General features: G+C 25.3%; 2 protein-coding genes across 2 annotated transcripts in view; both read left to right on the top strand.

Moving 5' to 3' along the window:
* Positions 1–3603: 3603 nt before the first annotated feature.
* Positions 3604–7922, top strand: LOC145844444 (centrosomal protein of 295 kDa-like). Its single transcript, XM_082951845.1, has 4 exons — positions 3604–3739; positions 4120–4362; positions 5682–5926; positions 7164–7922. Exons 1-4 carry the CDS (start codon positions 3624–3626, stop codon positions 7373–7375), a joined length of 816 nt encoding a protein of 271 aa, XP_082807971.1. The 5' UTR covers positions 3604–3623; the 3' UTR covers positions 7376–7922.
* Positions 7923–8691: 769 nt separating this feature from the next.
* LOC145843997 (symplekin-like) overlaps positions 8692–18876 on the top strand; it is a 37606-nt gene continuing 27421 nt past the window's right edge. The window contains exons 1-13 of the mRNA XM_082951299.1: positions 8692–8860; positions 9365–9492; positions 9975–10058; positions 10560–10675; positions 11023–11149; positions 11700–11813; positions 12382–12587; positions 13437–13534; positions 13831–13943; positions 14672–14818; positions 15262–15363; positions 16685–16840; positions 17935–18010. Coding sequence (XP_082807425.1) covers positions 8701–8860; positions 9365–9492; positions 9975–10058; positions 10560–10675; positions 11023–11149; positions 11700–11813; positions 12382–12587; positions 13437–13534; positions 13831–13943; positions 14672–14818; positions 15262–15363; positions 16685–16840; positions 17935–18010 — 1627 coding nt within the window. The 5' untranslated portion in view covers positions 8692–8700. The remainder of the gene's footprint in view (positions 8861–9364; positions 9493–9974; positions 10059–10559; positions 10676–11022; positions 11150–11699; positions 11814–12381; positions 12588–13436; positions 13535–13830; positions 13944–14671; positions 14819–15261; positions 15364–16684; positions 16841–17934; positions 18011–18876) is intronic.

The raw sequence follows: 18876 nt of genomic DNA, 5'->3' as shown, positions 1-18876 counted from the left end.
ATAACATGAATGAATGTACTAGTCAGGGTTGCCACAAAACCTAGAATCCTTGAAAAACCTGAAATACAAGACATTTTGAACAAAAAACCTGGAATTAAACCTTACATGTTAAGTAGAAAACCTTGATTTTACCCAAAAAATCTACCATATAGTTAAAAATTTTTTGTAATCATCAAAAATTTTTCTATTAAAAAAAACATATACAAAATAACTTTACAGTATATTCTAAATGTTGTTTTACTATATAACACCATTTAAACCTTATACTTGTTTTTAAACTAAAAATAAACCAAAACAAATTCACTTTCAAGAACCTGAAAGAAATTTTGAAAACCTAGGTAAAATTTTCAAAAAACTAGTGGCAACTCTGGCTAGTGTCTAAAATTTCAATTGATCTCACCAAGCAAAAAGGATTGTTATAATGAAAACAATAAACGTATTGCTTTAAAATTTTATTTATGATTTTTGATATTTAATATTTATTACTACTAAACTAATTGTAAAGTAATACTGTATTTTCTTAGCCACAACTTCTAAATACTATTAATTTAATTTATTAATAAATTATTAAAAAAGTGAAACCCCTTGTGTTACATTAATTTAAAACTTTAAGAAAACTCATCTGTATTAATAAACCATTCATGTTACAAGTTGTACTTTTTATTTTACCAAGTTAGTGTAAACTAAAATGGTTAAATCCCTATATTAATTCAAAGTAAGATATTTAAAAATCAAAGCTGATCAAAGAAGTAAATAATATAAATTTAAGTAAAGCATATCCTTTTGTTAGCAAATAACTGTTAATTTAAAATACCACAGGTAAAATATATTCTTTCTTGTAGATCCAGTTGTTTGTCTTATAAAATTATTTTAAAAACACTGTCCAATAGTTAATTAAAATCATGATACAAGTTTAGCATTTTTTTAGTGTAATAAAATTTTGAAATGATTTGTTTTTTTTTTGTACTTTGTTATTCAGCTGTTATAGATATTATTTTAATTTATTAGTATTAATATTTTTAAAAATATTTTCTTTTTTTAATAGCATTTTACTATACATTTATACCCAGTTAGAATGTTGTATTTGTTTTTAAATTCAATAAAAGCTATGAAAATTATAATTAAACTGATAAATAGTTCATGTTTAGTTTGTTGTCATTTATATTGTAATTGAATTTTGGAAATACTTTAATTATTTACTCAAACTTTTCTCACGCTTCAAGTATAATTGATATTATTTTTATCTGTATATAAACATAATTAAAAAAGTTGAAGTACTTACAACTTGTTTTACTAGAATAGAGTTATAAAAATACAAATTTGTAAGTTTTGCATATACTTTAGAAACCACAAACATTATTTATCTAAAAGTTAATAACATAAAAGGCATAGGGTAAACACGTTTTTTAGTCTTATTTTTACATAAATAGCGAAGCTAATAGTTACTTTTTTCCATTTTTTATGATTTAAAATCACTTTTGAGTTTGTAAGCAATCAATGTTTGAAAGTTTCTCAAGTCCCCTATGGGAGTCACAAATTAAAAAGTAAAAAAAATATTATAACACATAAAAGTTTTTATTAATATTTCTAAGAAATCTTTTTAAAAATTTTCTAGCATAATTTTTGTAAAATTTAGTTTAGATAAATGTGTTGGAAGGAATTTTAAAATAATTTTTTTCAACAAGTTATTTATTTATTTAGTAATCAAGTTTTTATATGGTACTAAAAAACAACAATTGTTATGACAGATTTTACTTAAATACTAGAATGAATTATTTAAATACAAATTTGAGTTCATTAGTTACAGGTATAAAAACAAATATTTTAAGTGAAATTTTATGTTGACAAATTTAAATATAAAAAAAATGACAATAAAAACTTTTTGGTCCATAAGTTTGTATTTGAAATTTTTTATAAAAGTTATTGTGATGGTTGTATTTTTAATTTCTTTTAAAACTGAGTTATAGTTCATACTTTATGTTTTCATTAATATCCAATTTTATTATTTTGTGAAATTAATATCTTACCTTCCATGCCCTTACCTGTATAGATTTCTCTTATTATCATATAGAAAATTGTATGTTCCTTATTTAAGTTACATTAAAAATATATTGGGTGTGTATCTATAGTTTGTTATTAAGGGCATAGAGGGGGGTCCACCTTGATTTTTACAAGTTGATCTTATTTTAAGAAGTTTTATCTAAGCTATCAGACATTTTTGACCGCTTAAACAAGTTCAAAGTAATTTTTGATATATGAGCAATCAAAGTCAGTGACCTCAATAGGCTTCTAATGGAAGGCATAAACTAAAAGTGCAAAAAAATACCATTTCACTAAAAATCTATCTCCTTCATTTTTCAAGCAATCTTCTTCAAATTTTCAGAGAAAGTATATGTATGATTGTGTGTATATACTGTGTATTATTAAATTAAAAAAGATTGAATGCAGGATTTTTTTTTTAATTTTGAAAAATCAAATTTTTATTAAAAATAAACTACTTATTTTTTATGTTTTTTTTATGTAAAATTTATATTTTTTAATATTTTTAAATTCCGAACATTCAAAGTATTTTAAACTATAAAAGGAACATTTTCTGAAAGTTTGAAATCTCTAGCTCAAAAAATGAAGGAGAAGATAGATTTTTAGTGATTTTTAAAATTTCCAAGAAAATTGACCCCAAAAAATTTGCGGTACATACAATTGTATTAGAATTTTTTTATAAAAATTACAATATCTCAAAAGTTAAACAAGATTGATTTTCTAATTCTATAAAAACTAGCTTGTAGTTTGTACTTCAAGCTTTCATATAATTTCCAATGTTAATTTTAGTAAAAAAAAAATGTGGGATCCCCCCTATGCCCTTAAAACACCAAAACTAAGTCACTTTTAACATTTCACCTAATTTGTACTTTTGATTGATTAACTTTTTTTTTGTATTAACATTAGTCAAAAAAAAAGGTGAAAATGAAACTTAAATATGTATATGTCTTTCTGATACTACAAACAACAAAACATATTGTTGAGAAAAAAAAACATTTAAATTATGTCTTCTGGTTTTTTTCAAAATAGATTTTCAAATTTAAACTAATATTTATTTATGTGCTTTTAGTTTTACAAAATACAAAGCACGTTTTTCAGATTAAACATATTTTAGAATATTTAAACTCATTTTTAAAATGCCATCTCACTTTGACTACTCACTGGTGGACAAAGATTTAAACATTGTCATGACAAAATAACAAATAGTAATAACAAATTTGTTTTTATTTTTTTTTGTAAATTTGCTTAGTCATCTTGAACAAAGAAATTAAAGTAATATTTATAAAACAAGTTTGTTTTATATTTTTTCTGGTTTTTTATTTAACAAACACCAAACAAAATTTCATATCTTATATAACAGTAATTGTTTTTGCAAAACACCTTTATCAGAAACTATATTAACATATAAACACTATATTTACAGTATATAATAATGTCAATTAATCAAGTAAATTGCTTTTTACATGGCTTAAAAAGTATTTTGAAATTGATAATAATGGAATTAAATATGTGTGTATACATTTTTGGTTTTGCAAAAAAAAAAACACCTTTTCAGGTATTTAGTATATTTACAGTATAAAACAATGCCATCCAATTTTGACTATTCACTTCTAAACAAAGATTTAAATTTTCTGAAACGAGAAGAACTGAAGAACAACAAAATACTGAGGTTGCTGCAAGTCAGAGAGCAGAACAAAAGGTATATTTGATTTTTTGAATAATAATTAAATACTCTAAATTTTTAGTTATTGAACAGTTGTTTCACTAAAACTAGTGGAAAAATAGTTTTTTTAATTATATAAAAATAACTAGTACAATTAAAAAAATGTATAAACTCTTATGCATAAAAAATTTAAAATAAGTTGTGCATCACTGATTAAATCTTTTCACATAAAAATAATTATAATTAATAAGATCTTAACATTTCTTTAATCTTTTTTTATTTGTGTGAAAATAACTATTAAAATGTATAATTTTTTATACATAAAATTTTTAATCAGGCATGCATCAATTATAGACTAAATCTTATATAATAAATAAATCATGATTAATAAAATTTTATCAAATGAATCATCTCAGGCATGCCTCACTGATAAGGAAGAATGTCCACAAGAAAAAGTGCGACGAGATAATAAAAATCTCCCACCAGATTGAGAGGGAGCACAATGAGGAGCTGGAGGAGAAAATAAGAGCGGCTGAGGAAAAGTACAAGGAGGGACTGGAGAATTTTGGCAGCGCCAAAATCGGAATAGAGGAGTTTGAGAACAAGTTGGAAGCTGGAAAGGTGCGGGAGAAAATAAACAAGAGCAACGCAAGCGTCAGGTTTTTTGGTTTTTATAATTATGTACTCTATAAATAGGTTTTTGTTTTGCAAAAAAAGTTATAAGGTCGAAAGGTGCAGTAAAACATAAACAATAGCAATGCTAGTGTCAGGTACTATATTAAAATAAAATTCTAATATTTTACTTTCTCAAGTCCTCCTGATACACTTTTTTGTGATTTTGTCTTGCTCTATTGGATTTATAAAAAAAATGTATATCAAAAAGTTAACAAGAGCAACGCAAGTGTCAGGTACAAATAGTAATTGGTTTATTTCAATTTAATTATTAATTGTTTTAAGGGCATAGGGGGTAAACACCTTTTTTTAAATTTGATTTTATTTTATTGAGTTTTTACTAAGCTACAAAATGCTTTTTACGAATTTAAAAAAATTCAAAATAGTTTTTGTGATATAGCCAGTCAAAGTCAGAGCCAACAATAGGATCCTTATGGGAGGCGCAAACTAAAACGGCAAAATTAGATTATTTTACTAAAAATCTATCTTCTCATACGTTTTTTGAGATAATTACCTCAAACTTTCAGAAAATGTTCCTTAATATATTTAGAAAATTCTGTTGAAAAGAATTTCAAAAAAATAAACAAGTAAAAGTTTAATATAAAAATTAACAATAAAAACAGTTTTTTTTTTTGTTTTTTTTTGTTAAATTTTTTTTCTTTAATTTTTTATAATTTTGTTCTGACAGAATTTTTTAAGTACTGCAAGGAATATTTTCTGAAAATTTGGGGTAGTTATCTCAAAAAATGTAGGAGGATAGATTTTTAGTGATCTCTAGTTATTTGCTGTTCTAGTTTGCGCCTCCCATAAGGATCCTATTGTTGCCTCCGACTTTGACCGGCTATATCTCAAAAATTATTTTGAATTTTTAAAATCTGCTTAAAGCATCTTGTAGCTTAGTAAAAACTATATAAAATGAGACCAAATTTAAAAAAAGGCGTTTACCCCCCTATGCCCTTAAATGCTCTTTCTGCACAGTTTTTGTACTTTTTTTTTAACTTGGTTATTTTCAAACATGTCTAAAAATGATCAAGAGCATCACAAGTGTCAGGTATAAACAGTTTGATATTTTATTTCCTCCTGGATTTTTTTTTGTCTTGATATTTTCCTAAAAAAATAAAAAAAAATATCTCAACAAATCTAAAAAACTTCTGTTTCAGCTCATTTAGACTATTTGATTTTTTTATAAACTTTATTACACAAAGTTTAGAAAAAACCAAACAGCATTTACCCTTCTTGTATAAGCAGAGAGATCTTTAGTTGTTGTTTCTCAAAACATCAAAACGAATAAAATTTTCAACATCAGGTACAAGGATGCTTTTGAGAAGCTGAAAAAGATCGAGGCTATAAAGATGAGAAATGAGAGAAACAAGAAAGAATTGAAGGAGAATGTGAAGAGAAAGGAGAAATTGAGAGCAAAGAAGGTGGCAAGCATGCCCAGACCCAAGCCTGAGGTTGTTCCTGAGAGCCCGACTTCTGTGAAACTTTCCAGGAATTTCATCAATCAGAGCTTGGGCTCCTCTTACTTCTGCACTGCTGTGAGGCATGAAGGTTAGAAAATAGTTTGTACAGTTGTACATTTGATTTTTAAGTCACTAAAAGTGTGCAACGAAATCTAAAATTTGTCTTATCACAGGATTTCCAAAAAACCTGGTTCCTGGGAAAATCTGGAACTTGACAATTTAGGCTAAAATAACTTAAATTTGAGAAACTTGAAAAAAAACCTGGAGTTTTGAACAATTTTTACATGTTAAGTAGTAAAATTTTCATTTGATTCAAAAAATCTGTTGTATAGATATTTTTTTTCGTCATTATCAAAAAACACATTCAAAGTAGCTTTAAGATATAATTTCAATGTTGATACTATTTAACACAGTTTTTTACCTTAAACATTATTTAAAACTATAAATAGACCTATTAAACCTGGAAAAAAAGACCTGGAAGAAATTTTAAAAACCTGGAGAATGTTTTCAAAAAACATTTGGCAACCCTGTTATCAAGTTTAATGTAAATTAAAATATAATTTACAAACATAAAAAAGTTGATTTTAATAATATAAAGATGCCCCATTGTGTTTTTTTTGGAATGAATAGTTTGTGCGTAATATTTAAATATTATGAAATAAATTACAACTAACTTACTTTTTTCATAATAAACCAGACAACTAACAATTTTATTTCAATTGATTTTTATTCAACTTAACAAACAATTTGTTGCAGTATACAGGGTTGCCACTTTACCTGGAAACCTGGAAAAACCTGGAATTTTGATCAAAAAACCTGGAATTTTTAATAATTTTAATATTTTCAGTTGTAAAATTGTTATTTGACATAAAAAATCTATCAAAATCATATAATTAAGATTTTTTGTCACCATCAAAAATTTTTTTATCAAAAAACTCATTTAAAGTAACTTTACAGCATCTTTTTAATATTTTTATACTATTTAACACTGCTTCTTAAATAGAAATTAACTTATAACTAAAAATAGACCCAAAAATGTGTACTTCTAAAAACCTGGAAGAAATTAGGAAAACCTGGAAAAAAAATTAAAAAAACTAGTGGCAACCCTGAGTATAGATTACTTAAAATAAACTGAATTTATTCAAAATTACGATTTAAATTATATGATTTTAGTTTTTCTTCAGTTTTCAATCTCGTATTTTAAACCCAATGAAAACTGTACTAATCACCATCAACAGGCTAAAATCACAACACAAAACATTATGATGTAGTAACAAACGTAATTTTTTTTATTGAAATACTTGTTATTATTTTTTTATTTTCAGACGAAGACTACGACGCTAAGGAGGCGGCAGTTAAGGAAGCTCAGCTTCAGAAGCAGATGGAAACCAAGCTCCACTGCAACAATGTGGCCATGGACGAGAAGGCTAAGGTGAGGCACAAGAGAGCTGTTGATCAGGAGTTGCTGGAGAGAGATCTGGAGGGATTGGAGAAGGAAATTCAACTGTTGAGGAGGAAAGAGATCATGAGAAGATAAGTTTAAAAGATATGAAGTTAAAAAAAAAATTAGATAGACTTTTGATATGACTTTTGGATTGTTGACACTTATTGATAATTTCGTTTTTTTATATATATTTTTCTTAATTATAAAGAACTTGTTTATAAACTGATTTTAGCTAGCTACTACTTTTATTTTTTGTATAAAGTTGTCTACATGTTAAATTCAAATGAATATAGGGTGGTAGTTTTATGATATTTGAAATTTTGATCAAAAAAAAAGATAAATTTATTTTGTATACATACACCTTTTAAAAATGCTCTACTAATTATGTGACCAAAAATCTCAAACACTGTGAATTTATGTACAATTTATAGATCTTTTACACTAAAGTGTTATGAAGTTTTAATTTTTGAACAAGACAAGTCGTATTACACTTATTGATAAAAATTCCTAAAAGTTGTACTTTCATTATTACAAATGTTACAAGAATGATAATTTTGATAATTAATCATTTTATAAGACTAATTATATAGCATTATAATCCTTATTAAAATATAATTAGCTTTCATTATTTTTACATATAATTTTACACGTTTTGCTATGGCTTGATTTTGATTTAAAATATTTAAAACTGCTTTAATACTTCTGTCTTAATTAATATATATATTAGTAATGTTTGAGAAAGATTATAAATTTAAGTTGTAATTTTAAAAAACATAAACTTGATGACTAACTCTGTTTCTTTTTCAAGTTTAAATTTGTAGTCTTTTTACTTAATGTGCTGTATATTTAATATTTTAGATTATATTAATACTTTCGAAAAATTAATTTTATCTAGCTAAGCTTATCGGAATAAATACCACATATGTTCTTGTGCTAAAACTATATTTCAACTAACGGCGTTTCACTGCTCTCAAATAAATTTAAGAACAGATCTACGGAGTCTCTAAAAGTTCTTTTTGAAGTTCCGTAGATCTGTTCTTAAATTTATTTTAGAGCAGTGAAACGCCGTTAGTTGAAATAAAGTTTTAGCACAAGAACATATGTGGTATTTTAGATTATATTGTTACTTTCGAAAAAATAATTTTATCTGTTTGCAAAATGTTATTTATTTTAAAAATTACTTTTTAATTATCTATAAGCTTACACTTTTTTGTTTTATTTTACAAAATTTATTATTTACTTGATTTATGTTTTTTACGCTGATTTTTTAGTTTGGTGCCTTAGTCTGTTTTATTTCAAACACTTAATTAAAGTGTTTGAAATAAAACAAAGTTAATTAAAACACGGTTTTTATTCATGTTTGTCATGTGACTTAAATATTTATATTTAGTATTTTTGTTGTAGTTTATTTATATAAAATGAGTTCGGACCCCAGGCTGAACCGCAACCGGCCCAAGGGCTCGCTACCACCTAGCAACAAGCCCATGGCAGCCAACTCCATGGCAACCGACCCGAGGCTGACGAGGAAATTAACCAATCAGAGACCTGGAAATTTCCCGGCAACCAGCCAGAGAAGTGGTAAGTTGGTTTAATTTTATATTTTAGTATATCTATTTATATTTAATATTATAAATAGTTATAACATTTATTTCTGATGGTCAAGTTTGGTGTACAGAGATTGTTTGACGAATTTATATGAGCTTAACAGTTAAATTCACTTTTAGTCAGTTGCAAATGCACTTGACATTTATCGTATATAGCAATTCACATTACATCAACAAACTTTTATTAATTATTTAGGTGTATACTCTATTCACTCAAGCAATATATTTAGCAAAAAGCACGAGAACAGCAATATCCAACCAGAAATATAGTTATGTATATAAATCAACAAATTTTTTTATAAATTTCTCTTTTACTATAATGATAGATTCAAATAAGTTAACATTTACTTATATACTTTGTTAATAACAGCAAACAACATGAAGACGCCAATGTCCAATCAGCTGATTTCATATATTAATTAATAATCAATAATTTTGGTGTATATATTTTATTTAAAATTTTTAATATTATACACAGCAAACAGCATGAGGGCGCCAGTGTCCAATCAGCGGTCGAGGATGATGTCGATGCAGCCAATCAAAACGGAGGATTCAAAAGTTCCCAGCTACACCAGCTTGATCGAAGGGTTGAAGCCTCAGGAACAGGTTTGGAGTTGTAATTGTATTTATTGTAAAGTGTAAAATAGTTTACTATTTAAATATCGGCCTAGCTCAGGAGTCGGCAAACTGTGGCCTATGAGCCGAAAACATATATTTTATAAAAATGAAAAAAATATTTGTCGGAAAATTAACATTTACGCTCAGATTTTCAATTTTGATTTAAAGGATTACTCTGTTATTAAATGTAGTTTACCAGAGTATAAATTTTTAACTACCAATACATACACTGGACCGAAATAAAAAATTACGTTTATGTTTTTTTAATGTTTATATTAAACTAATTACTTTTTGATTAAAAATTATAAAAAATTTACTATTTTATTTCCAAGGTCAAACAGGCTACATTCTTAAAAAGACTGGTAAATTAATTCATTTCTAACGCCAATATATATATTGTTAAAATATTTTAGGTATTTATTTGATTTAGTTACCAATATATTTTTTTTGTTATCCCATGGTTTGAACAGGTTGCAGCTTTATTGAAAGAAGCTTCGCAAAAAGACCTTCCATTTCAATCAATTAAAATGGACTGTCTGCATAAAATTGAAGAGGTGATTATATTAATATTTTAATAATTAGCAATTAGATAATAATAAAATATTAAAATGGATTGTTTCCATAAAATAGAAGAGGTACATATTAGATTTGAATGATGTTGAATAATTAAACAATATCATAATGTATATGGACTGTTTGCACTAAATAAAGCAAATACTGCTGAATAATAATTGATTATTTTAATATTTTAATAATTAATAATTATAATAACAGATTTTATTGAAACATCCAGTATACATCGACAACTTCGTATCAGAAGTTATCTAATTAAATAATATTTTAATAATTAATAATATTTTTACAGATTTTATTGAAACATCCAGTATACATCGACAACTTCGTATCAGAAGTTATCTAATTAAATAATATTTTAATAAATAATAATATTTTTACAGATTTTATTGAAACATCCAGTATACATCGACAACTTCGTATCAGAAGTTATCTAATTAAATAATCTTTTAATAATTAATAATTAAATGCTATAATAACAGATATTATTGAAACACCCTGTATACATCGACAATTTCGTATCAGAAGTGATTCAGTTTCTCACAGATTCAAGCGACCACGTCAAAATATTCGTCATTAGATTCATTGAGAAAGTTTGGTCAGTTTACAGAAAAAAAGTTGTTGATAATAACAAATCTAAATGTTTTGGTTTATTAGTATTAATGTTAGATTATATTGTTTAGATTTTGAATGTATTTATGTTAAAACAATCGTCATTAGGTTCATTAAAAACTTGTGTTTAGTTTACAATTGTTGAAAATAAACTACTTTGTTCTTGAAAACTTATTTTTTAATTCTAAACCGTGTTAACTTCAGTAAAATGCTGATTTTTTTAATATTTTTGCATCTGTAACATACAAGAAAATTAACATTCATAATTTTTGTCGTTATTATTATTAGATTTATGTACTTATACAATTATATATGATATAATTGATATTTCAGTATGGCCGACTCTTCATTTATGCCGAAATTATATCCGAATTATTTACTGATGCTCACAAAAGAACACGCAGTCGTTGGGAAACAAGTTATTATATCAGCAACAATACTTCATAAAAAATGTTTCCAGGTTTATAATAGTTTTTTATTTGTTTTGATAATGAATTTGATGGGAAACAAGTTTCAGGGAATAATAAACATTGATACAGTTTAAAAACATTATTTATTAGATGCTTACCACAACTTATTTTGAAAATTTATACCATTAAGAAGATTTAATAAGTTAAATAAAAAACATAATTGGTATAATATAATATTTCTTAGGTAATTACAAAGAATACAGAAGACACTTAAAATAGTTTTTTACTAGTTTTTTTTATAAATTCATTACCTTTAGTCAAATATAAAAAGTACAAGAAAAAATTTCAATAATTTATTATTTTATAGTTAAAATAATTTTTAATTTAAATATATTAATTTACTTCTAATTTTCTAAACAGGCAATGATAAAGAACACAAGAGAAAATTACAATAATTTATTATTTTATAGTTACAATGATTTATAGTTTTATAGTTACAATGATTTATTATCAGAATTAGAATAATTTTTAATTTAAATAAGTTTATCTATTTTCAATTTTTTAAATTTTATGAAATTTATGTTAATTATTATTTTTCAGGCCATGATAAAGAACACGGGAGAAAATTACAATAATTTGTGGAAAACCACAAGGAGACTGTATTCACAAATATTCGCTTTATTAGATTCCAATCAAGACGGACTCAGATCTCAAGTTTGTTGTTATCAAAATTATTACCAAAAAGTACTACAGGTTTTATATAAATTATCTTGAGAAATCTACATAAAACAGGTAACAAACGTATATTGTTTTGAAAAATCCTTAACACTTAAAACGTTCGTTTTTTCCAAAACGTTTTCATCCAGAAGTTAGTTATAATATTGTTTTATTTTTGAAAAAATTAAAAACTTTTCAAGGCAGTTTTCAAACTGTACATAATCTGTTAAATAAATCTAATTTGCACTACAAAGAGTTTATTTTTTAAAATATTAACAAATCACGGTATATAAATCGGTTGATGGTATTTATGTAAAAGTGATGTAAGTTTTTTAAATTTTAATGAATACTATTAATAAACAAAATCAAATCAACTAGATAAATCACATCTTACTATTATAAACAAACAAAACAAATTATAAACAAATGTATTCTGAATCGTGTGGTAAAGCCGATTGAGAAAGTCATCTTAAAATTATAACAGGGAACGTCTTATTAGTTTATTAAAGTCGTTTTTACACTTATAAAATAATCTTATAAATAATACAAACTTTTATTCTTATAGTCGATGAAACTAATGGAGCAAGTGATCCAGACCTCCACAAAGCGTCCTCCCCACATAGCAACCAACATGGCAACCATAGCAACCGATGTTTCGTGTTCAGATCTTCCTAGCAACCACCCCTTTATCACCATGGAAACCATGAAGGAAGAAAGAGAAGCCGCTTTGAAGGAGTTGCTTCAGTACATGTTATCACAACATATTTCCAGGTTTAATTAAAAAATAGATTAATAAATATTTGTTTTTATTTTTGAATGAATTTTTTTAGTAGTAAATATTTCTACTTTAAAGAATTGCCCAAATACATGTTGTCCCAACATATCTCCAGGTTTAAAAATAATAAAATATTAAATATTTGTATTTATTTTAAGGAGTTACTTTAGTACGTGTTAACCCAATACATTTCCAGGTTTAATTGTGGTAATAAATATAAACAACATGGTTAAGTATGTTTTAAGACTTATCTTGTATCTGGGCTTATAGGGGAATGAAATAGTTATTAATGTTTATAAATGATTTGAGTAGAATTTCTTCATATAAAACCCATTTGCTTATTGTAAAGTTATGTAGCTCATTGTTTCGTACTTTATTATCTTATATTATTATCTGTACACATCGTTCATTATTAAAAACTAAATTAACTAAACTAACAAGTTAGGTTAAAAGTTACTCTTCATTTTTTCAATCTACTTTTTAGCTACAAATTTGCTCTTCTGAAACAGCTATTTTTGTAAATTTTATTTATATGAAACTTGCTACGTTTACTAATTTACGTTTTAATATTTTGTTGATGTTTTTAATTTTACAGCACGAATCTCATGGTAAATGAATGAGAATTTTATTTAATATTAAAAATATTGAATACTTGTTATGGTATGAAAAGTATAAGCAAAATGGGTTATAAATGTTTTGTTAATAGTTTTTAATTTTACAGCACGAATCTCATGGTAGGAATGAGAATTTTATTTAATATTATAAATATTGAATACTTGTTATGGTATGAAAAGTATAAGCAAAATGGGTTATAAATGTTTTGTTAATAGTTTTTAATTTTACAGCACGAATCTCATGGTAGGAATGGGAATATTATGGAAACTAGCAAACGATAGACCTCAACTGATATTGAGAATAATTCAGACTTACAAATCATTAGATGGTTAGTTTGATCATAAAATCGTTTTTAATGTTTTGTTTGTTTGATGTTTGTTGTAGCTCTTTTGTTAAAAACCATTTAAATGTGTTATTTAAGGTGAGCAGTAATCAGTTAAAGATTTAAAATTAACTTTAGCACAGTAAAATGCAAATAAATTTAGAAAACTTTCAAAAGTCCAAAACTCTTTCAAATTTTTATTTTGTTTTAATAAAAATTTAAACCTAAGTGACATTTATGACGTCATAATGTCCAACATTTACCTTTACCCAAACTTATAATAAATAATAACTCATCAACAGCGACACTACCCCCCACTTTAGCAAAAAGTCAAGTGGTGAACGTCAGAAAACTGATGAGAATTTACTTGTTGAGGATGCTAAGATTGCCCCAAGTCTACCAGTTCCAATCTCAAGTCTGTTTTATTTGTTTAAAATTAAATTAATAATAATACTTGTAAGTATGTTTTTGATGATAATTTACAATACAGCGTTTATGATAGTGGTAAAATAGTTTTTTTACTTCATCTATTGCTTAGATTGTTTTCTTGGCTACAAAAAAATTTGAAAACTTATATTTGTATCTTAACTTTTTTTAGTTTAAAAAAAAAATTCTTGTATAGAAGTAGTAAAGAAAACGTAAAGAGTTTATTAAATATGACGCTGAAAATAAACATACTGTAACTTAAGCAGACTTTAACGACGTCATAACACCTATATACGTCATAATGATTTTAATGGCGTCATATCACTTCACAGATAACACTCCACCTTACCAGCAGCACTTTGTTTAAACAAACTTCTGTTTATTAAGTTGATAATCAACGAAATATATACTTGTATAACAAATTATAAAAGAATTATGTTTTAAACTTTATTTTGATCTTAAACTTTTACCCACAGGCAACCACTTTATTGGAAGCACTTGGCACAAACAAATCGAAAGTCGATAAATATAATAATCATATCTAAACTTATTAATGAAATATTAAATAATTAATTTGTTATAGTTAACAGATAACAACGCTATTAGAAGCATTAGGTACAAACAAACCAGAAATTTATAAAATTTGAAATAATATCTCTTAATATATAACAAAAGAATATTTAATGATTGCATGATAAAATGATCATAATTTTTCAGATAACAACGCTATTAGAAGCACTGGGTACCAGCAAATCGGAAATTGAAAGGAATCTTTGCAGGGATCCTCCTAAAGAGTTTCTCCAGTCTTCTAAGAGGAAAGCAGGAGCTGAGAGCTCTAGCAGTAAAAAAATTAAATTGGATGCCGTTAGTTATATTTTATATATAAACAAAATTGGATAGTGTTAAGTTTTTTTATATAAATTAAAGCTACGAATAAAATTAAATAGAATAGTGTTAGTTATGATGTTTAAAAAATTTAAAAGTTAAAACTACAAATAACAAAACTAACTTGGATGGTGTTGGTTGAATTTAGAAAAAGTTATTATATATTTTTTTCTAAGAATATGTAAAAAGTTACACATTTCTATGTATGTTTATCAAGTGAGTTAAACTGAGAACTTCAAAATGTTTTCAAAATAGTTTACTTCTTATCTAAATCTTGTACAAATATTTGATATTCGTTTGGTTAAAGAAATAAAAATAAAATCAAGAATATAATATTATATAAGTAGTTTAATATTGGTGAGAATATTAGAAATAAAAAAAAAAATACAAATTTCAAAAATAAAATCAAATACATTTAACAGAAAACATCAGCAGAAGATATGACTGCAGTTGACATAACAGCAAAGCACCTGATACCACTTTTGACTCCAGAAAATGTTTCCAATCTTGTATTGTTATCCATGGTTAGTTGTATTTAAATTTTTTTTTTATAGTACTATTAGTTCTGAAAATGTTGCTAATCTTGTATTATTATCCATGATAACTTAAATTTTGTATCGATATTTAGTACCACATTGACTCCTGAAATCTAATATAGTTCTTTTATTCATTGTTAGTAGTATTTTATACTTTTTACTTTAAAGATGACAATTAAAGTTCTCAACTTAAATATAAGGAGAATGATTAATTCAAAATTTTTTAATTTTATTAACAATACAATGTTTCACTCGCTTGAAACTAGTCAAACGAGATCATCAGTTGAATAGAATCTGTAAAAAATTTTACAATAGTATGCAGGAAGACAATAAGCTAAACTTGAAAAAAAAAACTAAAACAAAAAACTAAATAGAATCTAAATAAAACTTATAGTTTAAAGTTATTAATATAAGAAAATCATAATGTTATTAGATTAGTTTATCTCAAATTTTGAAAAATGTAAGCTACTTAATAATATTATAATCTCAAAACTCAAACAAATAAATAAATAAGTTAGTATACTAACATTTAGCAGCCTTGTAAAATTTGTGGATAAACAAAAAGTAAAAATCTCTAGCTATAGCATTAGGCTGAATTTACTTGTTTAAAAAAGTTTGACTATTGTATTGTGACGTAATTATAAATTGGTTTAAATATTTGCTTGTACAAGTTAAAATAGTGATGTACTTATCAAAATGTATACATGAACATATTAATTCGTTCCTTTTCTTAAAAGTTAGTAGTATTTTATATATTTGTATTATTATATTCTTTTATAATATTGTTAACATCTGAAAATGTTGCAAATCTTGAGTTACTTAGCATATTACTAATACAACTTAATTAGCTTTGTATTCAGTTGTATATTTTAACTGTATCACAGAAATGTTGTATTATAAATCCTAAAATGTTGCTGTTCTTCTATTCCTTTTCAAGTGATGACATTTTGTTTTATATTTATTTTATTTTGATGATAAACAGTAGCTGTTTTAACACCTGCGAATGTAGCAAGTTTGTAATATATAATTAGACAAAGTTCAATTAATCTATTTTTATTATTATTGGCTCTTAAAATTGCAACAGAAAAAACTACTTTTTTAGTGATCACTTGAAAAATGAAACATACTGTAAAATTATAGACCGTATAACAAGCTTTGTTTAGATTTGTAAATAAATGGCGTAATAGTATACTTTAAAGTTAATATAACATTATAGATAACCACATTTTTTAATAGCTCCCAGCTTCATTCTAGGCATCTTACATTATATAAGAAAAATAAATAAAAACAAATAAAGTATTTTCATCAGGTCGTGCTTCCCAAAGAGATCCCGGCTGCGTTCCAGTCATCTTACACCCCGATTGAATCAGCGGGCAGGAAGGAACAGATCCAGCACCTCGCATTCCTCCTCGCAACTCAGATGACCAACGCCGGCATCGGGATCGGTATTGAGAAGGCTTCTGAGGTGGTGAGATTTAATATCATAAGTTATTAATTTATTTTAACAGTTTATTACAATCAAAACAATGTTTCACTCCTATATTTTCATATATGAGATCCTCAGCTGTTGTAAACAGGTCTAAAAAAATTTTTGAACAAAACAATTGAGTAAATAAACTAAAAATTTTTTCACATTGTTTTGTTAATAATAAATTGTTAAAATAAATATTAGATAAAAATCTCCTTAAAGACATTTAAGTCGAGAACTTTAAATTGTTTAACTTAAAACAAGTTACAATATTATATATTTTTGAATTTATGAATTATATGAGTTTGTGTTTATGTTAGAAAAATGGTATGATTTTGCAGGCAAAATTTGCATATTTTGTGTAGTAATGACGTCATAATGCATCAAAAGCAGTCGAAAAGTCTATAACTTATGCCTACAATAATAAGCTTTCATTTAAGATATAAATTATAAGTCTAGGACAAGTATAAGTGATTTTATTACTGTTAAAGTCAAGAAATCGAAAAATATGCAACTTATTGGGTTGAAATAAGTTTTTTGGGCAGCGACTTTTTTTTTTGCAAAATTTTAATCTTTTTTTTAGATTTTTCATTTTGAAGCCAAAACTTATCCAGGTCATATCTCCTCTCATAAGTCCAGCAAATATCACCCAAATACTCCCTACCCCTATATATAATTTTTTTTAAATATTTATCACAAAGTATGGGATAGTAATATAATTTATACCGGAATCAGTATTAAGAAGGATTCAAAAAATAACCTTGAGAGAATTTTCTTGAACAAACTTGGACTAAATATTTTATTTTATATTTTTAAAGCAATATATTTGATAATAAATCTGAAAAAAAATTTAAACTTGAAAAATATTTTTCTCTGTATGAATACTTCTTTTAACGTTTAGGCAATTAATAGTAAGTTTTTTAAATTATGTGCTTAGTTAGCAAGACCAAAAATAATATTATTTTTTCTTAATTTTCTAAAAACTTAAGTAGAATTATAGGAATAAAAATACCATTGAAGTTATATTTTCACAATAAGTTTATATAATTTATTATAAATTATTATAATTATGTTATATTTTTATTTTATAGCAAATGGCTGAGGAAAGACGTCGTAACGCAGAAAAAAATAAAAAAGAAGAAATCAGCTCAATTACAACTGTTATTGGTGAGAAAATAATTTAATAAAATAATAATACATAAAAAATATTGGTTAAGGCCATAGGAGGGGTCCGACTTTTTTTTTTACAAAAAATAACTTTGGCTTTTATATGTTATATGAAAGCTTTAAATACAAACTACAAGCCTGTTTTTATAGAATTCAAAAATATCATTTAACTTTTGAGATATTTTATTTTTTGTAAAAAGTTTCCGATACAAACGTATGGACCGCAAATTTTTTGGGGTCAATTTTCTCGGAAATTTTAAAATTCACTAAAAATCTATCTCCTCCTTCATTTTTTGACCTAGAGACTTCAAATTTTTAGGAAATGTTCCTTTTAATATTTTGAAGAATCTGAATGTTGGAATTTTTGAAATTTTGAAAAATAAAAGTTTTATCCACAAAAAACTAAAAAAAAGGGTAGTTTTTTGACAATATTTTTTTTTTACTTAAAATTTAAAAAAATCCTACAATAGATCTCTTTAAAGTTTAATAATACACATTCTGTAAAAATTTGAGAAAGATTACTCAAAAAATGAAGGAGGAGATAGATTTTTAGTGAAATAGTCTTTTTTCGCATTTTTAGTTTTCGCCTTCCATAAGGAACCTGTTGAACGCCCTTTCTTTGATCGCTTATATCTCAAAAGTTACTTTGAGTTTTTTTTAAGCGGTTAAAAGTGTCTGATAGCTCAGATTAAATTCTACAAAATAAGATCAAGTTGTAAAAAACAAAGTGGACCCCCCCCTATGGCCTTAAGTGACCACAATTACCGCTGTTATTGGTCAGATAATAATAATGAAAAAATAATAAAAAGTATATTGATTAAATCAAAATACTACCACTTTTATTGGTGAGAAAAAATATTTATAAA

The sequence above is a fragment of the Thalia democratica genome, chromosome 9, assembly GCF_965202585.1.
Source record: "Thalia democratica chromosome 9, ktThaDemo2.hap1.1, whole genome shotgun sequence".
NCBI classification, from domain to species: Eukaryota; Metazoa; Chordata; class Thaliacea; order Salpida; family Salpidae; genus Thalia; species Thalia democratica.
The sequence above is the reverse complement of the archived record's forward strand: the minus strand, read 5'-3'. Positions and strand labels throughout refer to the sequence as shown.

Bases quoted from the DNA above. Each gene is read 5' to 3' on its own strand.
- LOC145844444 (XM_082951845.1), top strand. From the start codon at position 3,624: ATGCCATCCAATTTTGACTATTCACTTCTAAACAAAGATTTAAATTTT. The intron at 4,363-5,681 runs GTTTTTTGGTTT...TTTCAACATCAG, and splicing joins AAGAGCAACGCAAGCGTCAG to GTACAAGGATGCTTTTGAGA. The intron at 5,927-7,163 runs GTTAGAAAATAG...TTTTATTTTCAG, and splicing joins CACTGCTGTGAGGCATGAAG to ACGAAGACTACGACGCTAAG.